Below are 26,423 nucleotides of genomic sequence, written 5' to 3'. Positions count from 1 at the left end.
TTTGTCTTTTCACTTAACTTTACAGGTCTTGAAGCTTTCAGAAGAATTTGAGCAATTAAATCATTTTACTGTAGAGAGAAAAACTGCAGCTGCTAATTTAATTACAACTGAAAATATCTGTAAATATCTTGTGTTTAAAGTACCAATTTTGGAAGTAGAGATTCAAAGCCCAAAGGAAGAGAGAGAGGAGCTCTGGTAAATTGAGAAAATCCCATATCACTTTAATTATTTGGGGGGCACATTTTATTTGGCTTGATTATTATAAAAATTTGACATTTATTTCCAAATGATGTGCATAGAAAACTTAGTTCTAAGAATTCCCCAGAAAGTTTGTTTTTTGGTATGTTATTACATTTTTAAACTATTTTTCCTGCTTTTAAAACTAAATACATGCTTTTTTAGAAAATCTGGAAAGCATGGACAAGTATAAGGAGATTATAGTAACCCATAATACCCCCCAGGGAGAGATGTTAATGTCCTAATTTTTCTTTCTTGTCTTTTTTCTGTATACATACATATATATGTATTTTTTAAATAATTAAGACTATACTTTGCAGAGAGGTTTGTTTTTTGCTATTTTTATTTAACATTATATCTGATAATTGTTTTGAGAATTTTTTTCCTTCCTTCCTTTCTTTTTCTTTCTTTCTTCCTTTTTTGCTGCTGTTGTTGTTAATCTTGCCCTCTAACTCTTGTATTTCTACTTTTCCACCAAAAGTATCTTACACAGAAACTTTTGAGACTTAGACAAATGCATTACTGTGTTTTGGCACAAATACTAATAGATGCAATCAAATTTTGTCTGGGCAAAAACCTAGAAATAGATCATCCAGTGGAAACAATAGATGTCAGTTTTTACTTATATACCATATTAAAGGATACCTTCTCAGTGAACTGAGAAAATATTGCCTAGGTGTAGCCAAATTTTTATCTTTGTAAATGTTCTAAAATAGAAGAGATTGTTTTGCCAGTTTTGGGCCCCTGAATTTTATGCCCTCCTAAAAACTGGTTTTAAGTTTAGAGTGAGCTCTAAGTCCAAGATTCGCAGTCATGAAACCTAGTTGCAGAAGTGGGAAGAGATACTGGAGACATGGTGGAGAACAGGTGTAATAGTTGTCACAGGAGCAAAGAGCCAAGAAGCCAGGTCACAACATATAGGTTTGTTGTATGGGGGAGAAAGTCTAGTTTTGAGCACAAGAATAGTGTTATAGGGCTTTTGAGGGAGATAGTCCAGTAACTCTGCATGAGATGAACTGGAGAGGAAAGACAGACCAGTTAATCTAGATATTCGCCGCAGATGAAGAGATAGTGGTCTAGACTAAGTAAGTGGCACTGGAGATGAAATGGCCAATCTGAATGCTTTTCAGAGAAAAATTTGACATTAATAATCAACGCTGACAAAAATCCACTCAGCTGATTTGGGATAATTGGCAGAGATACTTGCCCCAGGGAGCAAGGCTGTGAATTCATTTGGAGGTGGAGAACCTTGCCATGAAGAAGACACTGGACTTCAAGTAAAGAAGTCCTTGCTGCCACCTGTTTCCGTGACTTGGTCCAAACTGCTTCCCATCACTGGGACTGAGAAATGAAGTCTACATATCTGCCATATGTTTTCCTCTGTCCTTTTCTCATAATGTTTCCCTGCTTGCTTATCTTCTGTGCCCTACTTCCCAGCCCCCCTTATCACAGATCCATTACACAATCACATTCAGCAATAAATTGCATATCTACCATGTGCCAGGTACTGTAGGTAGATACTGAAGCTACGAAATAAGACACAGGTCCTATCCTTAGGGTCCATATTGCCTGATGGGGGAAGATAAACAGTTAAACAAGGGAGTACTGGATACTATGGGAGCACAAAGGAGGGGTTCTGGTCTCGGCTAATGAACCAAAAAATATTCTTAAAGGAAGTGACAAATTAAATTGAGTCCTAAAGTATGAGAATTTAAGGGCCAAGGAAAAAGATGGGAGAATAGTTTTCAGGGGAGATAGACATGTGCAAGAAAAAGCCGATTTGTTTGAGCAGCTAAAAGTGACCTCAATGCTGCTATAGCCTAGAGTGTGAAGAGAGGAAATGAGGAAGGAGATGATGAGAATGAGGAGGTAGTCAGGGACCTGACCATGAAGGAACATGAATGTCTGCACTAGGGAGTTTGGACAATAAGAAACTCCTTCAGGGTTTAGTAACATGGGAGAGACACAAACAGATTTGTGCTTTAGGAAAACCACTCTGCCTGCTGCGTGGAAAGTAGATGGTTGGTACCAGAATGAAGGTAGCAAGACCAGTTAGGAGGCTGTTATTGTAATGGTGTTTGTGAGGATGGAGACAAGTGGATGGAATTGAGAGGAGACAGAGAACAGGACTCAGGGATTAATGAGTATAGGAAGTGAGGAAGAAGGTACTATAGGCAGAGGTTTGAGTATGAGAACAGGTTGAGGAAGACTTAATTTTCTGGTTTGATGGTGTCAAACCAGAGAGAGGAGTTCAGCTTTTGAGACAGTGACTTCGGAGTGTCTTTGGAACAGCCATGTGTGGATGTTCAACAAACAGTTGGATTTATGGGTTTGGAGGCCTGGGCTGGAGATAAATTTGAGAATCATCAATAAGTAGATGGTAAGATGGATAAGATGTTCCCATATGTTGGTTGATAGAAACACTCAAAGACAGAAACCTAAGGTAAACCTCTCTATGTGGACAAAAGGAGTGCTCCCAACAGGAAACTGGGACAAAACAGCCAGGGAAGTAGGAGAAAAGTCAGGAGAGTGTGTGTTACAGAATCCAGGCTAAAGAGTATTTCAAGAAGAAAGGAGTAGTCAAGAGTGTCAGGTACTGCCAATGAGTCAAACAAAATAATGGATAAAAAGTGACTGCTGAATTTAGCAACAAGAAGGTGGTTGGAGTCTTTAAGAAGAGTAGTTCCAATGAAGGGCAGAAAACAGATTGTTTCCTAGATCCCATCCCATGGGATGGTGAATGGAAGTGAATTGAGGAGGGCGTGAGAGATGAGGATGTGAAAATGGTGAGTGTAGGTAACGCTTTCCAAAAAGTTTGATTGTGAAGAGGAGAAAAGATTATGGAGCCAAGCTAAGAGGAAATTTGTGTATGTTTAAATACTGGTGGGAAAGAGTCCCCAAATGGGCAGGTTTAGGACTCAGAAAATCAGAAAACAGCTAGCCTTAGTCAGGAGGTAGGCCACTTTGTCCATTGTATCAGGAGGAAGAAAGGGAGGATGGACAGAGATCCAAATGGGTTTTTAACTTGACAGGAAACCAAAGGACTTGTTCAATGGTTTTTATGTCCTCTGTGAAGCAGGAAGCAAAGTCATCTACTGAAAGTTGGAGAGGAATAGAAATATCAGAGTTTTGCAAGAGAGTGAAAAAGTTTGAAATAATCACTGTGGAGAAAGGAAAAGAAATCTGACTGGGGAGAGCAGGAATGGAAAGGAAAGCTGACTGTGGAGGGTCCAGTCAAAGCCAGAGACCCTGAATTTATGTTTAGCAACATTTAGTATAGACATGAGAAGACAGTTGAATTTATCCGGGGTTGAGGTTCTGCCACAAAAATGGAGTGGAAGGACAATGGGGCAAGAGAATTGAATATTTTATTTGGACAGTGATTAAAATAATGAACTCTATAGACTCTGCGTTGGATAAAGGAGCTGGACAAGGAATTTAAGGTATTTATGATTGCAGTGAGCCAAATTATGTAAAAAGGAAAAGCTGGAATCCAAATGTCTAATTCTAGTATTTCAGAAGAGAAGCAGTTATTGATGATACAACCCTTAGTGTGGTTATGCAAGTAGTTGGCAAAGTGGGAGAGATGACAAGGTAACTGGAAATAAGGAGACTGAGGAAGTGAGATGTCAAGGCATTGATGGGTGATCTATATGGACCTTGGAATCTTCCAGGATAATGGCAGGACTTGGGGTGAAGAAGATGCCAGAATACCATGAGCCAGAATCTTCAACTGAAGAGAAGTAGGAAGTGTCACAGCACACCTAGCATGGTCCTGTGCACATAGAAGCTGCTCGAGAAGCCAAATTGCTTGATTCTTGTAATACATCTCCTCTACTAGATTTTAAGCTCCTTAAGGTAATGGACTATGTCTTGTTTTTCTGCTGTTTATAGTGCTTTTGTTATAGAGAAATGGAATCTTAGAACAGGAGGGGCCTGCAGGAGATCGTCTGAACTAGTGGTTTTCAAACTTCTACCTTCTAAACTTTGAGCTCTCTGGGGAGGGGAGCTCAGAAACTACCTTGGGAGATGAGGGGAGCCTGATGAGTGGGACTCTGAGCCTTCTGCTCCCATTTCAGCCGAAGATCCACTCTTAGCTGTTTCATATGTGGAGCTCTATGTAAGATTTTACTTCGAGAAAGGGTCCACAGCTGAGATAAATTTGAGAACCACTTTATTTAGCTAAGTCTTCTCTTTCCACAGAAGAGGTCTCAGACCAAGAGAACAAAAATGACTCTTTCACTCACAGTCATTCACTTAGCAAGTTATTGGCAGGACTGGGTGAGGTCCCAAGTCTCCTGAGTCAGGAGAAGTTACTACTTTATCTGCTTTGGAAAGGGTATAGTCACAAATATCCCAATGGCCAGAAGGTGCTGGAACACTTGGTTTCTAAGTCAGTTGTGAAAAAGAGCTTTATGCAGTTAAAAAATTGCTCGGGACTTTAGTCTCAGTATATGCATAACATGGGGGTAGGATGGGAGGGAGAATGAAGCCCCAGTCTGTCTTGTTCTGGACTGTCTCCAGCATATAGAATAATACCTGACACATAGTAGATACTCAAAAATTTTTCAATGAATGGAATTCCCACTATGTACTTGAGGCTGAAGCCAGAGTTGGACTTCCAGTGGCAGCCCCAAACTTACAGAGCTTAGCTGAACTCAGCCTGGGTTTGCTGTATTAGGAAGCTCGGGCCAGAACAGCTGGCAGCTTCCCCTTGACGTTAATGCCTTAATGAGCTTTATTTTTTTCTAATATGCTCTCATTTACCATCTCATTGCATCCTTACTATCTTTATCAAGAATTGTTTGATGAATGTTCAAGTTGATTTTCATTTCCAGTTCAATTTGACAGTGAGTTTATATCCATTTCACAAACATATTTTTCCTCTTCCTCTAAAGTATTCCTTCCCCAGCCCAATCCATTTAGTGAATAGCCCCTCCATTCACACAGTTGATTAAGCCAAAACTAGGCATCATCATTGGTTCCTCCCCACTTCTAACCCATCAACAACTCCTGTCAGTTCTACCATGAAAATATAAAATATTTAATCTGTCTATTTCTATCTATATCTCCACTGCCACTACCCTACTCCATGACACTGGTATCATTCACTGGGACTATCACAATATCTTCCTAACTGGCTTCCCTGCTTCTATACCTCTTTCCCAGTCCATTCTCTGTAGAACAGCCAAAGTGGTCTTTGAAGAATGCAAATTGAATAATATTACTCCCTTTCTTAAAAACCTCTCAATGGGAGACCTTCAAGATGGCAGAAGAGTAAGACGTGGAGATCACCTTCCTCCTCACAAATATATCAAAAATACATCTACATGTGGAACAACTCCTACAGAACACCTACTGAATGCTGGCAGAAGACCTCAGACTTCCCAAAAGGCAAGAAACTCCCCCACGTACCTGGGTAGGGCAAAAGAAAAAAGAAAAAACAGAGACAAAAGAATAGGGACGGGACCTGCACCTCTGGGAGGGAGCTGTGAAGGAGGAAGAGTTTCCACACACTAGGAAACCCCTTCACTGGTGGAGACGGGGTAGGGGGAGTGGCAGGGGGGAAGCTTCAGAGCCACGGAGGAGAGCGCAGCAACAGGGGTGCAGAGGGCAAAGCAGAGAGATTCCCACACAGAGGATCGGTGCCGACCAGCACTCACTGGCCGGAGAGGCTTGTCTGCTCACCCGCCAGGGCAGGCAGGAGCTGGGAGCTGAGGCTCACGCTTTGGAGGTCAGACCCCAGGGAGAGGACTGGGGTTGGCGGCATGAACACAGCCTGAAGGGGGCTAGTGCACCACGGCTAGCCAGGAGGGAGTCCGGGAAAAAGCCTGGACCTGCCCAAGAGGCAAGAGACCATTGTTTCGGGGCGTGCAAGGAGAGGGGATTCAGAACACCGCCTAAACGAGCTCCAGAGACAGGTGCGAGCCGTGGCTATCAGCGCCGACAGCAGAGATAGGCATGAAACACTAAGGCTGCTGCTGCAGCCACCAAGAAGCCTGTGTGCGAGCACAGGTCACTGTCTACACTGCCCCTCCCGGGAGCCTGTGCAGCCCGCTACTGCCAGGGTCCCGTGATCCAGGGACAACTTCCCCGGGAGAACTCACGGCACGCCTCAGGCTGGTGCAACGTCACGCCAGCCTCTGCCGCTGCAGGCTCGCCCTGCACTCCGTACCCCTCCCTCCCCCCAGCCTGAGTGAGCCAGAGCCCCCTAATCAGCTGCTCCTTTAACCCCGTCCCCTCTGAGCGAAGAACAGACGCCCTCAGGTGACCTACATGCAGAGGTGGGGCCAAATCCAAAGCTGAGCCCCGGGAGCTGTGTGAACAAAGAAGAGAAAGGGAAATCTCTCCCAGCAGCCTCAGAAACGGCGGATTAAATCTCCACAATCAACTTGATATACCCTGCATCTGTGGAATACCTGAACAGACAACGAATCATCCCAAAATTGAGGTGGTGGACTTTGGCAGCAATGATATATATACTTTTTTTTTTTCCTTTTTCTCTTTTTGTGAGTGTGTATGTGTATGCTTCTTTGTGTGGTTTTGTCTGTATAGCTTTGCTTTTACCATTTGTCCTAGGGTTCTGTCTGTCTGGTTTTTTCCTTTTGGGTTTTTTTTTTTTAGTATAGTTCTTAGCACTTGATTTCATTGGTGGATTTGTTTTTTAGTTTGTTGCTCTCTTCTCTCTTTCTTTTTTTTTTCTTTTTTGTATTACTCTTTAATTTTTAATAATTATTTTTATTTTTAATTTTAATAAATTTATTTTATTTTTTATTTATTTATTTCTTTTTCCCTTTTCATCTGAGCTGTGTGGCTGACAGGGTCCTGGGGCTCCAAGTGAGTGTCAGGCCTGTGCCTCTGAGGTGGGAGAGCCGAGTATAGAACATTTGTCCACCAGAGACCTCCCAGCTCCATGTAATACCAAACGGTGAATGCTGTTCCAGAGATCTCCATCTCAGCGCTAAGACCCACCTCCACTCAACCACCAGCAAGTCACAGTGCTGGACACCCTATGCCAAACAACTAGCAAGACAGGAACACAACGGCACCCATTAGCAGAGAGGCTACCTAAAATCATAATAAGGTCACAGACACCCCAAAACACACCACCAGACAGGGACCTGCCCACCAGAAACACAAGATCCAGCCTCATCCACCAGAACATAGGTACTAGTCCCCTCCATCAGGAAGCCTACACAACACACTGAACCAACAGTAGCCACTGGTGACAGACACCAAAAACAACAGGAACTACGAACCTGCAGCCTGTGAAAAGGAGACCCCAAACACAGTAAGCTAAGCAAAATGAGAACACAGAGAAACACACAGCAGATGAAGGAGCAAGGTAAAAACCCACCAGACCTAACAAATGAAGAGGAAATAGGCATTCTACCTGAAAAAGAATTCATAATAATGATAGTAAAGATGATCCAAAATCTTGGAAATAGAATGGAGAAAATACAAGAAACATTTAAAAGGACCTAGAAGAACTAAAGAGCAAACAAACAATGATGAACAACACAATAAATGAAATTAAAAATTCTCTAGAAGGAATCAATAGCAGAATAACTGAGGTGAAGAACGGATAAGTGACCTGGAAGGTAAAATAGTGGAAATAACTACTGCAGAGTAGAATAAAGAAAAAAGAATGAAGAGAATTGAGGACAGTCTCGGGGACCTCTTGGACAGCATTAAATGCACCAACATTCGACTTATAGGGGTACCAGAAGAAGAAGAGAAAAAGAAAGGGACTGAGAAAATATTTGAAGAGATTATAGTTGAATACTTCCCTAATATGGGAAAGGAAATAGTTAATCAAGTCGAGGAAGCACAGAGAGTCCCATGCCAGACCAATCCAAGGAGAAACACGCCAAGACACATATTAATCAAACTACCAAAAATTAAATACAAAGAAACAATTTCAAAAGCAGCAAGGGAAAAGCAACATATAACATACAAGGGAATCCCCATGAGGTTAACAGCTGATCTTTCAACAGAAACTCTGCAAGCCAGAAGGGGGTGGCAGGACATATTTAAAGTGATGAAAGGGAAGAACCTACAAGAAAGATTATTCTACCCAGCCAGGATCTCATTCAGATTTGACGGGGAAATTAAAATCTTTACAGACAAGCAAAAGCTAAGAAAATTCAGCACTACCAAACCAGCTCTACAACAAATGCTAAAGGAACTTCTCAAGGCAGGAAACACAAGAGAAGGAAAAGACCTACAATAACAAACCCAAAACAATTAAGAAAACGGTAATAGGAACATACATATTGATAATTACCTTAAATGTAAATGGATTAAATGCTCAAACCAAAAGACGTAGACTGGCTGAATGGATACCAAAAAAGACCCGTATATATGCTGTCTACAAGAGACCCACTTCAGACCTAGGGACTCATACAGACTGAAAGTGAGGGGTTGGAAAAAGGTATACCATGCAAATGCAAATTAAAAGAAAGCTGGAGTAGCAATTCTCATATCAGACAAAATAGACTTTAAAATAAAGACTATTACAAGAGACAAAGAAGGACACTACATAATGATCAAGGGCTCAATCCAAAAGAAGATATAACAATTGTAAATATTTATGCAGCCAACATAGGAGAACCTCAGTACATAAGGCAAATGCTAACAGCCATAAAAGGGGAAATCAACAGAAACACAATCATAGTAGGGGACTTTAACACCCCACTTTCACCAATGGACAGATCATCCAAAATGAAAGTAAATAAGGAAACACAAGCTTTAAATGACAAATTAAACAAGATGGACTTAATTGATATTTATAGGACATTCCATCCAAAAACAACAGAAAGGGCTTCCCTGGTGGTGCAGTGGTTAAGAATATGCCTGCCAATGCAGGAGACATGGTTTCGAGCCCTGGTCTGGGAAGATCCCATATGCTGCAGAGCAACTAAGCCTGTGCGCCACAACTACTGAGCCTGCGCTCTAGAGCCTTCGAGCCACAGCAACTGAAGCCCGCGAGCCTAGAGCCCATGCTCTGCAACAAGAGAAGCCACCACGATAAGAGAAGTCACTGCAATGAGAAGCCCGTGCACCACAACAAACAGTGGCCCCCGATCACCGCAATGAGAGTAAGTCTGTGCACAGCAATGAAGACCCAACACAGCCAAAAATAAATAAATAAATTTATTTTAAAAAAACCAAAAACAAAAACAACAGAATACACTTTCTTCTCAAGTTCTCATGGAACATTCTCCAGGATAAGTCATATCTTGGGTCACAAATCAAGCCTTGGTAAATTTAAGAAAATTGAAATCATATCAAGTATCTTTTCTGACCACAAGGCTATGAGACTAGATATCAATTACAGGAAAAAAATCTGTAAAAATTACAAACACATGGAGGCTAAACAACACACTACTTAATAACCAAGAGATCACTGAAGAAATCAAAGGGGAAATCAAGAAATACCTAGAAACAAATGACAATGAAAGCACGATGACCCAAAACCTATGGGATGCAGCAAAAGCAGTTCTAAGAGGGAAGTTTATAGCAATACAGTCCTACCCCAAGAAACAAGAAACATCTCAAGTAAACAACCTAACTTTACACCTAAGGCAATTAGAGAAAGAAGAACAAAAATCCCCAAAGTTAGCAGAAGGAAAGAAATCATAAAGACAGAGCAGAAACAAATGAAAAAGAAATGAAGAAAATGATAGCAAACATCACTAAAACTAAAAGGTGGTTCTTTGAGAAGATAAACAAAATTGATAAACCATTAGCCAGACTCATCAAGAAAAAAAGGAAGACTCAAATCAATAGAATTAGAAATGAAAAAGGAGAGTATAAACTGACACTGCAGAAATACAAAAGATCATGAGAGATTACTACAAGCAACTATATGCCAATAAAATGGACAACCTAGAAGAAATGGACAAATTCTTAGAGAAGCACAACCTTCCGAGACTGAACCAGGAAGAAATAGAAAATATAAACAGACCAATCACAAGCACTGAAATTCAGACTGTGATTAAAATCTTAAACAAACAGAAGCCCAGGATCAGATGGCTTCACAGGTGAATTGTATCAAACAGTTATAGAAGAACTAACACCTATTCTTCTCAAACTCTTCCAAAATATAGCAGAGGGAGGAACACTCCCAAACTCATTCTACGAGGCCACCATCACCCTGATACCAAAACCAGACAAAGATTTCACAAAGAAAGAAAACTACAGGCCAATATCGCTGATGAACAGAGATGCAAAAATGCTGAACAAAATACTAGCAAACAGAATCCAACAGCACATTAAAAGGATCATACACCATGATCAAGTGGGGTTTATTCCAGGAATGCAAGGATTCTTCAATATACACAAATCAATCAATGTGATACACCATATTAACAAATTGAAGCCTAAAAATCATATGATCATCTCAATAGATGCAGAAAAAGCTTTCAACAAAATTCAACAGCCATTTATCATAAAACCCCTCCAGAAAGTAGGCATAGAAGGAACTTACCTTAACATAATAAAGGCCATATATGACAAACCCACAGCCAACATCATTCTCAGTGGTGAAAAACTGAAACCATTTCCACTAAGATCAGGAACAAGACAAGTTTGCCCACTCTCACCACGATTATTCAATAGGTTTGGAAGTTTTAGCCACAGCAATTAGAGAAGAAAAAGAAATCCAAATCGGAAAAGAAGAAGTAAAGCTGTCACTGTTTGCAGATAACATACTATATAGAGAGAATCCTAAAGACGCTACCAGAAAACTACTAGAGCTATTCAATGAATTTGCTAAAGTAGCAGCGTACAAAATTAATGCATAGAAATCTGTTGCATTCCTATACACTAATGATGAAAAATCTGAAAGAGAAATTAAGGAAACACTCCCATTTACCATTGCAACAAAAAGAATAAAATACCTAGGAATAAACCTACCTAAGAAGACAAAAGACCTGTATGCAGAAAACTATAAGACACTGATGAAAGAAATTAAAGATGATACAAACAGATGGAGAGATATACCATGTTCTTGGATTGGAAGAAAAAACATTGTGAAAATGACTATATTACCCAAAGCAATCTACAGATTCAATGCAATCCCTATCAAACTACCAATGGCATTTATCACAGAACTAGAACAAAAAATTTCACAATTTGTATGGAAACACAAGACCCCAAATAGACAAAGCAATCTTGAGAAAGAAAAACGGAGCTGGAGGTATCAGGCTCCCTGACTTCAGGCTATACTCCAAAGCTACAGTAATCAAGACAGTATGGTACTGGCACAAAAACAGAAATAAAAACAGAAATATAGATCAGTGGAACAGGATATAAACATATGGTCACCTTATTTTTGATAAAGGAGGCAAGAATATACAATGGAGAAAAGACAGCCTCTTCAATAAGTGGTGCTGGGAAAACTGGACAGCTACATGTAAAAGAATGAATTTAGAACACTCCCTAACACCACACAGAAAAATAAACTCAAATGGGTTAAAGACCTAAATGTAAGGCCAGACACTATAAAACTCTTAGAGGAAAACATAGGCAGAACAGTCTATGACATAAATCACAGCAAGATCCTTTTTGACCCACCTCATAGAGAAATAGAAATAAAAACAAAAATAAACAAATGAGACCTAATGAAACTTAAAGCTTTTGCATGGCAAAGGAAACCATAAACAACACGAAAAGACAACTCTCAGAATGGGAGAAAATATCTGCAAATGAAGCAACTAACAAAGATTAATCTCCAAAATTTAGACACAGCTCATGCAGCTCAATATCAAAAAAACAACCCAATCCAAAAATGGGCAGAAGACCTAAATAGACAATAGATATACAGATTGCCAACAAACACATGAAAGAATGCTCAATATCACTAATTATTACAGAAATGCAAATCAAAACTACAATGAAGTATCACCTCACACCAGTCAGAATGGCCATCATTAAAAAATCTACAAACAATAAATGCTGGAGAGGGTGTGGAGAAAATGGAACCCTCTTGCACTGTTGGTGGGAATGTAAATTGATACAGCCACTATGGAGAACAGTATGGAGGGTCCTTAAAAAACTGAAAATAGAACTACCATATGACCCAGCAATCCCACTACTGGGCATATACCCTGAGAAAACCATAATTCAAAAAGAGTCATGTACCCCAATGTTCATTGCAGCTCTATTTACAATAGCCAGGACATGGAAGCAACCTAAGTGTCCATCGACAGATGAATGGATAAAGAAGATGTGGCACATATATCCAATAGAATGTTACTCAGCCATAAAAAGAAATGAAATTGAGTTATTTGTAGTGAGGTGGATGGACCTAGAGTCTGTCATACAGAGTGAAGTAAGTCAGAAAGAGAAAAACAAATACTGTATTGCTAACACATATATATGAAATCTAAAGAAAAAAAATGTTTATGAAGAACCTAGGGGCAGAACAGGAATAAAGACTCAGATATTGAGACTGGAGTTGAGGACATGGAGAGGGGGAAGTGTAAGCTGGGACAAAGTGAGAGAGTGGCATGGACTTTTACATACCAGCAAATGTAAAATAGATAGCTAGTAAGAAGCAGCCGCATAACGCAGGGAGATCAGCTCAGTACTTTGTGACCACCTAGAGGGGTGGGTTAGGGAGGGTGGGAGGGAGATGCAAGAGGGAGGAGATATGGGGATATATGTACATGTATAGCTGAATCACTTTTTTATAAAGCAGAAACTAACACACCATTGTAAAGCAATTATACTCCAATAAAGGTGTTAAAAAAGAAAAAAACCTCTGAATGGCTTCTTATTGCACTTAAAATCCAAACCTTTACCATGACCTCTAAGGCCCTCTGCAACTTGGCCTCTGCCTGCCTCTCCAATTTCATCATTGTACCATTGATGTACAATGTCTTGTTTATCATGCAGTTTTTCAGATCCTCTAACCCTTCAAGCACTTTCCCTCTTTAGGAACTTTGTACTGAAAAGTTCCCTTGTCCAGGATGCTCCTCTGCCGGCTTTCCATGTGGCTAACTCCTTCCTACCTTTTCAGAGAGACAATCAGTAACTGCCACGTTAGGGAAAATCCTACATCCTGCTCTAGCATGTCACCTTGTTTAGAGGTGACTTATCATGATCTGTAATTATCTTGTTTACTTGTTTATTGTTTGTCCTCATATTCCTCCTCTGTGTGTTCTATGAGAGCATGGACCTGGCTGTCTTGGTCACCATTGAGTCCTTAGTGCATAGAACAGTGCTTGGCATATAAGTGATATTTGGTAAATATTTGCTGAATTAATTAACATTTTTTTCCCTTTCCTCTCTGAAAACAGAGTTCTGTCACTAGCCACTCTTCTGTTCTACTAAGCTTTAGTTTTAATTGTACATTGTCCTTGTAGGTTATCAAAATGCCTTCACATTTTACTCCTTAAGATCCCAAAAATCTTATGAGTAGGGCAAGGCCACTTTACAAATGAAGAGACTGAGACTCTGAGAGATTTTGCCTTGTCAAACGTTGCATAAATAATAGGTGGAAGATCCAGGACGAGAACCCATGGCTTCAACTATTATAGTCTCTTTCTTGAATCTCTGTACAGGTTAAGACTGCTATGTATCTGGGTTACTAGAAAAGGAACGGAATAATCATGCTGCTAGGCACCTCCTACTAGTTGAAGACTGGTGACAATTACAAAATTATAGAATGATATAAAAATAACAGAGGGGGTGAGTTTCAGTCAGAACTCGGTAAATAAAGATTAAGAGCTATGTTAGAGGGGAGAAGAAATTTGAGAGTCATGGTGGGTTCTCTAGTCCATAAGGTGTAGGTATACTGACTGCAGGGCGTGTTCTCAGTTCCATGTTATTTTTGGCTGGTAGTCTACTTTTGCCCATGCAACTTTTACATTATTATTATTATCATCATCATATAAAATTAATAATAAAGTAATACATAGTTATATGTATTACTTTTAAAAATCTATTCAGTTTGCCTTTGGTTTCTAAGTCACATTTTCTCTTATACCTTTTGAAAGGATAAAGCCTGTTCTTTTTGGAGAGCATTTATTTTAATGAATTTCATCCTAATATATTAAGATCACTTTAAATTAAATTACTACATTCTAAAGTATTGCTAATTCTCCTTAATTAACTAATTTATGTGAATGCAGTTCATTTATCCAGACCATTAGTAAAGATGTAAAATGGCATTAGCCCAGGATTATCCCCTGGAGAGCCCTGCTCATCATTCCCTCCAAGCCAAAGGAGACTCACTGACTGCCCTGCTCTAAATATGGGTTTACAGGTACATCTCATTTACCCACCTAAGAGGAGGACCGTTTAAACTTTAAACTATGGAAACATAATGAAAGCTACTTCTCTTCTCCTATGACTACATGGCCACTATGCAACTATAGGAGGAAATTATATTAGGTCTGGCTAAATTTACTCTTTATAAAGTAATTCAACCCTCTAATTGTGACAAATCAAGCACCTTCATAGATATTAAACTTACATGACCAGTTTATAGATTTTTCATTTTTTAAAGTAAACTTTTAATTTTTGATATAATTGTAGATTCACATGCAGTTATAAAAAATAACAGAGATCCCATGTATCGTTTACTGGTTTTCCCCAATGGTAACCTCTTGTAAAACTGTAGTACAGTATCATAACCTGGATATTGACATGGACACAGTCAAGATACAGAACATTTCCATCACCACAAGGATTCCTCATGTTGCCCTTTTATAGCCACCCCCACTTCCTTCCCACTTCACCCCCTCCTTAACCCCTGGCGCCATTCTATTCTAACTAGTCTATTCTCCATTTCTAAAAGTTTTTCATTTCAATGATGTTATATAAATGTATCCATACAATAAGTAACATTTTAGGGTTGACTTTTTTCACTTAACATAATTCTCTGGAGATTCATCTAGGTTATTATGAGTATCAGTAGTTGGATACTTTTCATTGCTGAGTAGTATTACATGGTATGGATATACCACAAGTTTTTTTTTAACCATTCATCCATTGAAGGATACCTGGGTTATTTCCAGTTCTGGCTATTATGAATAAAGCTGCTATAAATATTCAAGCTTTTATGTGAACATAATTATTCATTTACCTGGGATAAATCCCCAGGAGTGCAATTTTGGATAACCTGGTACTTGCATATTTAATTTTAGTTAGTTGTGTTTTGTTCTTTTTTTGAGAAATTGCCAAACTGTTTTCCAGAGTGACTATATCATTTTACATTCCCACCAGCAGTGTATGAGTGATCCAGTTTCTCTGTATCCTCACTAGCATTTGGTGTTATCGCTTTTAATATCTTTTGCCTATTTTCTAATTGGATTTGTTTTTTAATGTTAAATTTTGAGAGTTCTTTATAAAGTCTAGATACTTGTCCTTTGTCAGCTCTGTGACTTGCAAGTATTTTTCCCAGTCTATAGCTTGTCTTTTCATCCTCTTAACAAGGTTTTCTCAGAGCAAAAAAAATTTTAATTTTGATGAGGTATCAATTTTTCCTTTTATGGATCATACTTTTGATGTTAAATCTAAGAATTAGTTGCTCAACCTTAAATCTTGAATATTTTCTCCTATGTTTCGTAGTTTTGCATTTAAGCCCATGATCTATTTTGAGTTAATTTTTGTATGCGGTGTGAAACTTAGATAGGATTCTCTTTTTTTGCCTATAAATATTCAATTGTTTTAGCATCATTTCTTGAAAAGGCTGTCTTTCTTCCATTGAATTGCTTTTGCACCTTTGACAAAAATGACTTAGGCATTGTGAGTTTCTGCTTCTGGGTTCTCTAATTCTATTCCATTGATCTATGTGTCTGTCCACTAATATCATACAATCTTGACTGCTGTAGCTGTATAATATAGTTTTGAAACTGGATAGACAGATTCCACTTTATTCTTTTTCAAAATTGTTTAGCTATCTAGTCCCTTTGCCTTTACATATAATGTTAGAATAATCTTGTCTGTAGCTACAAAAAATCTTGCTGGAATTTTGATACGAATTGTTTTAAATCTGTATATAAATTTAGGGAGAATTGACATCTTTTCCTATGTAGAATCCTCCAATCCATGGATACAGTATGTCCTACATTTATTTAGATATTCTTTTATTTCTTTCACCAGCATATTATAGTTTTCAGCAGACAAGACCTATACATGTTTTGTTGATATACACCTAAGTATTTCATTTTTCTGAGCAATTATAAATGGTATTGTATTTTAAATTTCAGTGTCTATGTGTTCATTGCTAATATACAGAAATATTATTTATCTTGCATCCTGTGACCTTTCTGAACTTGCTTATTTGTTCTAGGCTCTTTTTAATTTTTTTTAATGTTTCTTGGGATTTTCTACATAGACAATCATATCATCTGAAAATCATGCAATTTCAGATTCTTTCATCTTTTCCAATCTGTATGCCTTTTACTTCCTTTTTTGTCTAATTGCACTAGCTAGAACTTCCAGCAATATGTTGAATAAAACTAATGAATGTGAATATCTCTGTCCTGTTTCCAATCTTATCAGGAAGGCTTTCAGTTTTCACCATTAATACAATGTTAGCTGTTTGGTTTTTGTCAAATTGAAGAAGTTTCTCTCTATTTCTGTTTTTCTAAGGTTTTATCATAAATGAGTGTCACATTTTATCAAACGGTTTTTCAGTATCAACTGATATAGCTGATTTTCTATCTAGTTGTTCTATCAGTTTTTGAGAGGGTTGTTGAAGTCTCCAACTGTAATTGTGGATTTATCTATTTCTCCTTTCAGTTATTCAGTTTTTACTCCAAATACTTTACAGCTCTGTTGTTTGGTGCATACACATTTAGGATTGCTATGTCTTCTTGGTGAATTGACCCTTTTATCATTATATAATGTCCCTCTCTTTTTCTTTCTTTTAATTTTATTTCTGAAGCCTACTTTATCAGATATTGATATAGATTCTCTTGCTTTCTTTTTATTAATATTTGCATGATATGTCTTTTTCATCCATTTTTGCCTTCAACCTGCTTATATTATTATATTTGAAATGAGTTTTTGTAAACGGCATCTAGTTAGGTCTTGTTTTTTAAGCCACTCTGCCAATCTCTGTCTTTTGATTGGTGTGTTTGGCCAAATTACCATTAATGTAATTATTGGTATATTAGAACTTAAGTTTTCTATTTTAAAAATATTTATTTATTTGGCTGCATCAGGTCTTAGTTGCGGCATGCGGGACCGTTGTTGCAGCATGTGGGATCTTTCGTTGCGGCGCGTGGGCTTCTCTCTACTTGTGGTGTGTGGACTCTAGAGCTTGCAGCCTCAATAGCCCCGCAGCATATGGAATCTTAGTTCCCCAACCAGGGATCGCACCTGCATCCTCTGCATTGGAAAGTGGATTCTTAACCACTGGACCACCAGGGAAGTCCCAGTTTGCTATTTTTCCATTTCTGATTTTCTATTTGTTCTCTCTGTTATTTGTGTCTGTTTTCTGTTTTCTGCCTTCCTGTGGGTTATATGAACACTTTCTAATAATTCCATTTTGGTTCTTATATAATGTTTTTGAGTGTGCTTCTTTTTATAGCTTTACAGTCGTTGCTCTAGGCATTACTTTTTACACACACACACACACACACACACACACACACATTTTACCAGTTAGAATGAAATGTAGAAACCTTACCTCCCTTTATGTCTCTTTACCCTCCCCAATTTATAATACAGTTTGTCTTAAAATTTTTCTCTACACGCATTTAGAACCACATCAAACAGTACTATATATATATATATATATATATTTTTTTTTTTTTTTTTTTTTTTTTTTGGTGGTACACGGGCCTCTCACTGCTGTGGCCTCTCCCGTTGCGGAGCACAGGCTCCGGCTGCGCAGGCTCAGCGGCCATGGCTCACGGGCTCAGCTGCTCCACAGCATGTGGGATCTTCCTGGACCGGGGCACGAACCTGTGTCCCCTGCATCGGCAGGCGGACGCTCAACCACTGCGCCACCAGAGAAGCCCCAGACAGTACTATATTTTTGCTTCAACCATCATACAGAACTTAGGAAACTCAAAAGGAGAAGAAAAATGTATTTATCCAGATTTTTACTCTTTCTGTCCTTCCTTCCTTATGTTACAGTATGCCTCCTTTTATCATTTCCTATGTGTATAGAGAATTTCCTTTAGCTATTCTTTTAGAGTAGTTCTGCTAGTGGCAGATTCTCTTGATTTTTCTTCATCTGTGAACATCTTGATTTCCTCTTCATTCCTGAAGAATATTTTCACTGGGTATAGGACTCTGGATTGACAGTTCTTTTCTTTCAGCATATGAAAAATGTTATGCCACTTCCTTCTGATCTCTGTAGTTTCTGATGAGAAGTCAGCTGTCATTTGAATTGTTTTTCCCTTTCTGTAATGTAGTGTTTCTCTCTTGTTGCTTTCAAGGTTTTTTTATTTGTCTTTAGTTTTCAGAAATTTGACTATGTTTTTTTTTTTTTTTATGATGTTTTTTGGTATGGCTTTCTTTAGGTTTATCCTGTTTGGAGCTCACTCACCTTCTTGAATCTGTATGTTTATGTCTTTTGGGAAGGTTGTAGCCATTATTTCTTCATGTACTTTTTCTGTCCTGCCTATTCTCCTTTCCTTCCAGGATCCATAACAAAAGCATTAGATCTTTTATTATAGCCCCACAGTTCCCAGAGGCAGTGTTTTTTTGTTTTTTTTTCCTTTTCCCCCAGTCTATTTTCTCTCTGTTTTTCAGACTGGGTAATTTCTATTCTTCTGTCTTCAGGCTCACTGATTCTTTTCTCAGTCCCCTCAATTCTGCTGTAGATTCTATCCATTGAGTTTTAAAATTCTGGTTATTGTATTTTTCAATTCTAAAATTTCCATTTGGTTCTTTCTTATATCTTCTATTTCTTTACTGAGACTTTCTAGTTCTGAGACTTTCTATTTTTTCATTTGTTTCAAATGTGTTCATAATTGCTCATTGAATTATTTTTATGATGTCTGATTTCAAATATTTGTTAAATAATTCTGTCATCATGATTTTGTCATCTAATTGTTGCCTTTTCTCATTCAAGTTGAGGTTCCTGGTTCTTGGTATGATGAGTAATTTTAGATTGAAATCTGAATATTTGGGGTATTATGTTATGAAACTCTTGGTCTTGTTTTAACCTTCTATTTAGCTGGCTTCTTGTGATACCACTCTGGCAGGGTATGTGGAGGGGGTTGCTGTCTACCCCAGCTTGGGGTAGAAGTCCAGGTTCCCCGCTCAGCATCCATGGACACCCAAGGAAAGAGGGGCTCCTCATTACTGCTGGTCATGGTGGGAGTTCCTACTCCCCACTAGGTCTCTGCTTGGACTGCTCTGACTGTGATGGTGAAGGATGCCTTGTTACTGCTCTCTACTTGGCCTCCATGATATCATGAGCAGGGCAGCAGTAAAAGTCCTGACTCTCCACTAGGCCTCCTCTGAAACTACCCCAGTAAAGAGAAGGGTATCTCCTTACTGCCAGGTGGGGGTGGAAGTCCAGACTCCCCATGTCTGGTACTGCCTGGCAGGGATAAAAGTCCCTCCTCCCCACTGGCCTCTGACACTACCCGCAGCAGGGGAGTTGTGCCTCATTTTCCTGGTGAAAGTGGAAGTGTGGGCTCCCAGCTTGACCTTTGCTGACATGAGTGGGGTGGAGCCACAGTTTTTTCTATGGCGTTTGGCTGGAATAAAGTGGATAATGTCTGAAAGTTTTCTTTCTTGCTTGGTTGTCCTTTTCTTGGTCCTCTGTATAGAGTAAAAAGCCTTTTGTCTATGCTTCTTGGTGTTGTCTAGATTGCCAGCTTCTTCAGCTTTAAGTCTAGGATATATGAGGCTACAAGAAAACCTAGGAAACCACAACCATGTGGTTCTTCAGGTCCTGGGTTACCTAGCTGATCTGACTTCTTTCTACCTTTCGGAGTCTTCTTACGTTTGTTTTATATATAACGTCCAGGGTTTTTAGTTGTACTTGGTAGGAGAAATAGGGAAAAGTATGTCTACTTTATCTTCCTGAATGCAGAAGTCAGTTTTCCCATTTAAAAATAATAATAGGTGTATGTTTGCATTTTCCCAGTCTTCAAGTATATCTAGCTTCCATTGGGAGTAGGAAAAGGAAAAGAGTTTATGGAGGATGAAAAGAATCGTTATTTTATCAGAAATTTATTTTTAAAGCATTTTACTTTTTGTCTCATGTTTTTAATCATTTAAATATATTACCTCTAAAAAACTGCTGAGTTCAAAATAAAATATTTAATTCATTTTTATACAGTGTTAAAGGAATTTTAAAAGGGAAAAAACTCCATAGACACAATTTTTCCTGTGTTCCTTTCCAGTTTTTTCTATATTTACATTTCCCATAGTATGTGTTATGTTTATACACATATATACATATATATTATTTATTGTTCCACCATCTTACTTTAATAAGTATTTAATGTTGATGAATAGTCTTCATACCACTTTCAAGTTGGTTTATCTTTAATCCTCTTAGCCATTTCTGTGTCTCCATTTAATCACTATTTTGAATACCATGGTTCTGAGCATTATTATACAATCAGCTTTTTTCTTCTTGTCAGTTATTTTATTTCAGGAAATTCATTGGTATGCAATTATTCAGTCAAAAGATCTGAACACTTTTATGGCTCTTCATCCGTATTGCCAAACTGCCTTCTTGAAGAATTTGAACACCAGCTATAATTTGTGAAGCATCCTGTGCTAGGCCCCACAGTACCTGAAACAAATTTAAGATTAAGGGAATAAAAATAAAATAAGCATACTTGTGTTCACTCTACTTTTCATTCATACTCTCTAACTGTGAAAGGTACATTCCCTCCCCTTGGTTTCTATGGCTCACAGCCTTTTAGTTTTCCTCCTCCCTCTCTGGCTTCTGAGTCTCCTCTTCAGGCCTCTTCCCTCTGCTTGTTCCTCACAAGTCTTTAGACTTCTGTCCAGAATGATCCTCCTCCTCTTGCTTTCCCGCTTCTCCCTGGCTCATCTTATCTAATCCTAAGGTTTCTGCTCACATTCCTCTGTATCTGTGTCTTCACCCCAGGCATGTCTCCAGTCTATACCTATATTCCCCCTTCTTGGGCTACCATCCACTTGCCCATTTGCCCCCCGTCAGAAATCCAGGTGTCACTCATTATTCCTTTTTCTCCCTCACCTGCCACGTCCTGCAAATGACAGATCCTATCAATATTGTCTTCTAAATATCTCTAGAATCCATTCCTCCTTTCCATCCCCACCATCCTATTCTAGTCACTGTTGTTTAGTACGCAGATCACAACAATCTCTCAACTGGTTTCCCTGCCACACAGATTACAAATGATGTTTCTAAAGCACACTCTCTCTTTTGCCTCTGGGCTTTTACCCATCTTATTTATTAAGTCATCCAACAACCCACCCTCCAACATATACACACACAAGCAAGTATGCACACATCCCTACCTTTACGTTCGCCTAGCTTGTGCGTACTCATCCATCAGGCCTCAGATTACTTACTACTAACTTAATATAATCACTTGTTAACTTATCCTTATTTTTCACTAAATTGTAAGCTCCTTAGGGACAGGGATTATGTCCTATTGTAACCCTAGAGCCTGCCAAAGTGCCTGGTGCTTATTGAGTGATTTTTAAAAAATCTTTATAAGGTGTATCTGCCCAATGCCATACTAAAACTTGAAAAAGTGAAAAACTCACTTAAACTGGTTGTTTGTCTATACCTGTAGACAAAAATCTATGATGGGTCATTTCCCTGAATATGAGTAAAAATGATATGACTCATTTGTTTTTAAAGTTTATTTCCAAGAATAAGATAACTGCTCTGCTATAGAATTCAAGTTGAAAATCTTGCTCACAGCACTTTCTTTACTGGTAGATATTTTCCCTCCATATTCTGCTAGTATAATGAGCATTTTGATAGTCTTTTGTTATTATATTTGTGCTAAGTCCTGAATTAGGAGAAAGTAAGCAGAAGGAAATTCCAGAGGAGGCAGTAAAGGAAGGCACTTTTCCAAGAGAGGGACAGAAGGAGGAGGACTCGCAGCAGAAACAAGATATGAAAGGTGAAGAACAGCAGTTGACCTTGAAGCCTGAGGAAGTCGTGAGGCTCAGAGAAGGGCTGAGGTGTATGAATCAGAGCCTCCTTCAGTTTCAGAGCTCTGGGGATAGCTCAGATGACAGTAGCGTCCAGGTAGGTGTTATATAAACACGTGGTCTGACTGGCTCCATTTCCTCTGATCAGCTGTGGTTAGAGGCTTAATTTTTATATCACTATTAACGTATATTTGTTGAGCAATATCATAACCATGGCCCGAATGTTAATAAAGTAGCAATCAAAATCTCAGCTAAGCCCATCAGTTGATACATTTTATTATAAAGTGTTCTTAGGCTTCTTCTAGGCTCAGCAGGAAGGAATGCTGATTGATTGTCAGTGTCTGCCCTGGGCAGGTGGGACAGAGAATGGCGGGATTTGTGCCACATTTTCTGTTCCTGGTACCTAGCCTCAGTATACAAAATACATTTTTTGCGGGGGAAAAGGCCGCAGACTTGGAATTGTTTTAAATATGGCTATTGCTATTTACTAGAAATGTGCCTGCAGGAGAAATAAAAGGAGTGACTACACCTCAGTTCTTTTACCTCAATTTTATTGGTTCCCTCTTGTACAAATTAAGATTTCCCTACACACACTTTTCTAGGAATTATTTTGAGATCCATAGAGGGAGGCTTTGTACTCATATGTAAACCACATTCAGAAGACTGATAATAGACATTTGAGAAGTGTACATTTAGAAAACAAGGAAGACTATTAGTAAAAGAAGTCAAAATATATTTGAAAAGAGGTTTGGATAGAGTGAAAACTAGGCAAGTCATAATAAACAAGGAAAATATATACCTGACAGGAGATTCAGATACATTGGAATGAGAAGGAAGTCACTGGATTTGTTCAGAAGACCAAAAGGAAGTATGACATCACATATTCAAAAAGAGGTTGATGTTACATATCCCAGACAATCCCTTTATTGGGCAGTGGGCCAGTGTAGGAGGCTTGGGCAGAGGCTGAACACTGTGGTCACAAAGATGATAAAATCTTTGCTTATGAGCTTAAAGTAATCAGTGAACTTTTAGAATAATGAAATTTACAGTATAAGAAGTCACACCCTGGTTAATTTATTAATTTTCTCTAATTTACCCTTTCCCATTATTTGAAGAATCATTTCTCAGTACTTGGAGGGAGGTGAAAAACTATTAAATATATAAAAACTCTCTGGGAAATCTGGGAAAATAGCCATTTTGTGAAAGAACAAATGTATATACCACATAGCCAGTAATTTTTTTCCATAATAATGACTTTGAATTATTGAAAGAAGTGTGTTATTCTTATTCATTTATTCAACCAGTATTAATTATTAATTGAGTATCAATTTTTTTTTTTTTTTGGCCATGCCACACAGCATGTGAGATCTTAGTTCCCCAACCAGGGATCTTAGTCCCTTGACCAGGGATCGAACCCATGCCCCCTGCAGTGGTAGCACGGAGTCCTAACCACTGGACCGCCAGGGAATTCCCATTAATTGTGTATCTATGATGTGCCAGGCCCTGTGTTAAGGTACATACAGCAGTAAATGAGGTAGACATGGGCCGCATGGGAAAAAATAACATATTTGTGTTATTTGGATTCACATTTCCCAAAACACTCACACACACTATTTCATTTACTTGTTTAAGCAAGCAAGGAAGAAAATACATTTTAGACAGATTTTTGTCTGCAGTGTGCTGTGCAGTGATAATTTCAGGACCTCTTTCTGTGTATAGGGTTCAAAACCTTCTGATAGCTATAGATTGTTCTACTTTTTAGTTCTTGTGTGTGTGTAGTTTTTAGTCTTCACCCCTGTTGTTGTCAGATTATGGTGCTAATACTTTGCTGCTTTCCACGTGTACTGTGTCTTATTAATCTCATAATGTGCAAATTTAGGTAGCTATAGGCTGAGCCCAGACACCAAATTTTAAAGAATGCTCATAAATGGCAAATATATAGGGAAAAAACTGTGAGAGCCTCTATTATGAGTAACTATGTGAGCTATATTGTTTATATGTGTTTTGTGACATCATTTGTGGCTGCTGATGGCCTTTCGGGGCTTAATTTCTGCTGTTCAACAGTATTCCTGGTGAGGTTGCAGTAGCTGAGTTCTAGATATTATTTTCCCACTATTCTTGAAACATATTTGAACCACCATTAATTATCTTAATTTTATAGGTTGAAAATGTAGTTTCACATTTTTTTACTATGCTCTAGGCACTATACTTAATACTCTGTGTATATTAAGCAATACAATGAGGCAGAAATATTATTGTTGCCACTTTATAGATGAAGAAACTGAGGCTTTAGAGAGGTTAAATAATTGGCCTAGAATGACACTTTGTGGTGGAACCTGGTCTGTCTCCTTTACAGCCTGACCCTTTAACAGTTTTGTCACCTGCTTCCACTTGCTGAGAAGCTCAAAGAAAGCATATAGTCCTCACGTCAAGCTAATTTTCTAAGGAAGGCTGGCAAGCTGGCTCCCAAAAGCCCTCCCAGGGTGTCTGTCTTAGATTATCTTGGTGAATTTATCTGTGATTTGCCCTTAGGCTTGCAGTCTCCAAAACTTTGATGTAATGGCCCCCCCGCCCAAAATAGATCTGAGTCTTGGGAATACATTTACATTAAACCAAACTTTCAAGACTATTGGGTAAAATCAGAATATGTCAATTAGGTATTCTTCTGTAATAATGAATAAATATCACTTGAACATGTGTAGATGAACCGTGCATTTACCCATAGCGAGCTAACCAGGGATCTTAGATACTTGCAGCTCTTAAGACAAGCAAATTGGATCTAGATTGCCTTTCTGACTAAACCAAGACAGGAACTGAAGGGCTAACAGGACTTGGGGAATTCAGTGTGGCAATTCTTTTATAAGCAAGATAAACTAGAATAATGACATGGGCTTTTCAGAACGTCATGAACAGGAAGCACACTGGACCAGGATTCAGGAAACAGACAGTATCTTATCTGTTGAACTGGAGAAGGGTGAATTCTTTGTCTACTCAGCATGGCTGTGTGTGCCTACCTTTCAGAAAATCTAAACAACTCCTCCTTTGGTCATGTGAGTTTTATTGTGCCAGAGAGACCTGGCAGAAGAGTGCGTTGTTGAGGAGTAACCGAAGGAGAATCATTGGGGAGTGAAAGGAAAGTGATGAGGAAACCTGGTAATTTAGTATCTCTCGCTAAATGTTCTCTTCCCTTTTGCCAACAGACATTATGCGCGCGTGCGCACACGCAACCCACATACACGTTCACACACTGCATCTTAATATGTTGACTCTTTGAACTCCCTATTTAAAGCACGTTTTGCTCTAAAACTGCCCACGCTTCTGTTCCACTTCATTAATATGAAAAATAAGAAAGTTAATTTTCTATGCTTAATTACTCTTGTTCGCATAACTTCTTCAATATTTTCACTCTAATATAACAGGAGTTAAACTATATGAACATGTACAACTAGCCATACATGTAAAAGAGTAATTGGCTGCAGTTAAGCTAACTCCAAAAGCATATACATGTGAATAATCACATTCTGACAGCTGGAACCCATGTTTTACCAACATTCTTTCAAATTGTCCATGTTCCCCTTGTAAAACATTTGCTTTAGAATCCATCATCTGGAGAAAAACGGAAATACCAGCAGCAAGAGGAGCTACAGCAACTTCGCCAGAATTTGCACCGGCTCCAGATTCTATGCAACTCAGCAGAAAAGGAGCTTCGATATGAGCGAGGAAAGAACTTGGACTTAAAGCAGCATAACAGCTTACTTCAGGAAGAAAGCATTAAGGTAACTCCAGTGGGCGTATCCTTCATTTAAGAGTCTCGATTGCTCAATTTACCCTGGGAATAAAGGAATCAGAATTCCTCAACTTGATAATTCACGACAGAGTCCCCAGATGGGTAAACAATGTGAGCTATCTGGTAACTCCCTCCTTTAACTTCTCCCTACCGAGTAGGTACACAGCTCAATGGTTTCTCTGCTGCTGAAAGGCTGTGTGTGCTGTCAACCTGTAAATATGAAAAGGTTTAAGTTACGCAGTCTTTTGAAATCACTACCTAGACCTTTTAGCACTTGGTAAATTTCGATGACCTGAACTAAATCACT

At 38.7% G+C, this 26,423-nt stretch overlaps 1 protein-coding gene across 3 annotated transcripts in view; it reads left to right on the top strand.

Moving 5' to 3' along the window:
* CCDC30 (coiled-coil domain containing 30) overlaps nt 1-26,423 on the top strand; it is a 169,267-nt gene that overhangs the window by 89,763 nt on the left and 53,081 nt on the right. For 2 of the 3 annotated variants that reach the window (XM_029230822.1, XM_029230821.1), the window contains one exon: nt 25,926-26,105. In XM_029230822.1, coding sequence (XP_029086655.1) covers nt 25,926-26,105 — 180 coding nt within the window. Of the gene's footprint in view, nt 1-25; nt 196-22,182; nt 22,427-25,925; nt 26,106-26,423 lie in introns of all 3 variants that reach the window. The other variant, XM_029230824.1, reaches the window with a different exon arrangement.

The sequence above is a fragment of the Monodon monoceros genome, unplaced genomic scaffold (assembly GCF_005190385.1).
Source record: "Monodon monoceros isolate NGI ecotype Baffin Bay Population unplaced genomic scaffold, NGI_Narwhal_1 Super_Scaffold_18, whole genome shotgun sequence".
In the NCBI taxonomy this organism is placed as follows: domain Eukaryota; kingdom Metazoa; phylum Chordata; class Mammalia; order Artiodactyla; family Monodontidae; genus Monodon; species Monodon monoceros.
Note: the sequence above shows the minus strand (reverse complement) of the source record. Positions and strands in the feature narration are given on the sequence as shown.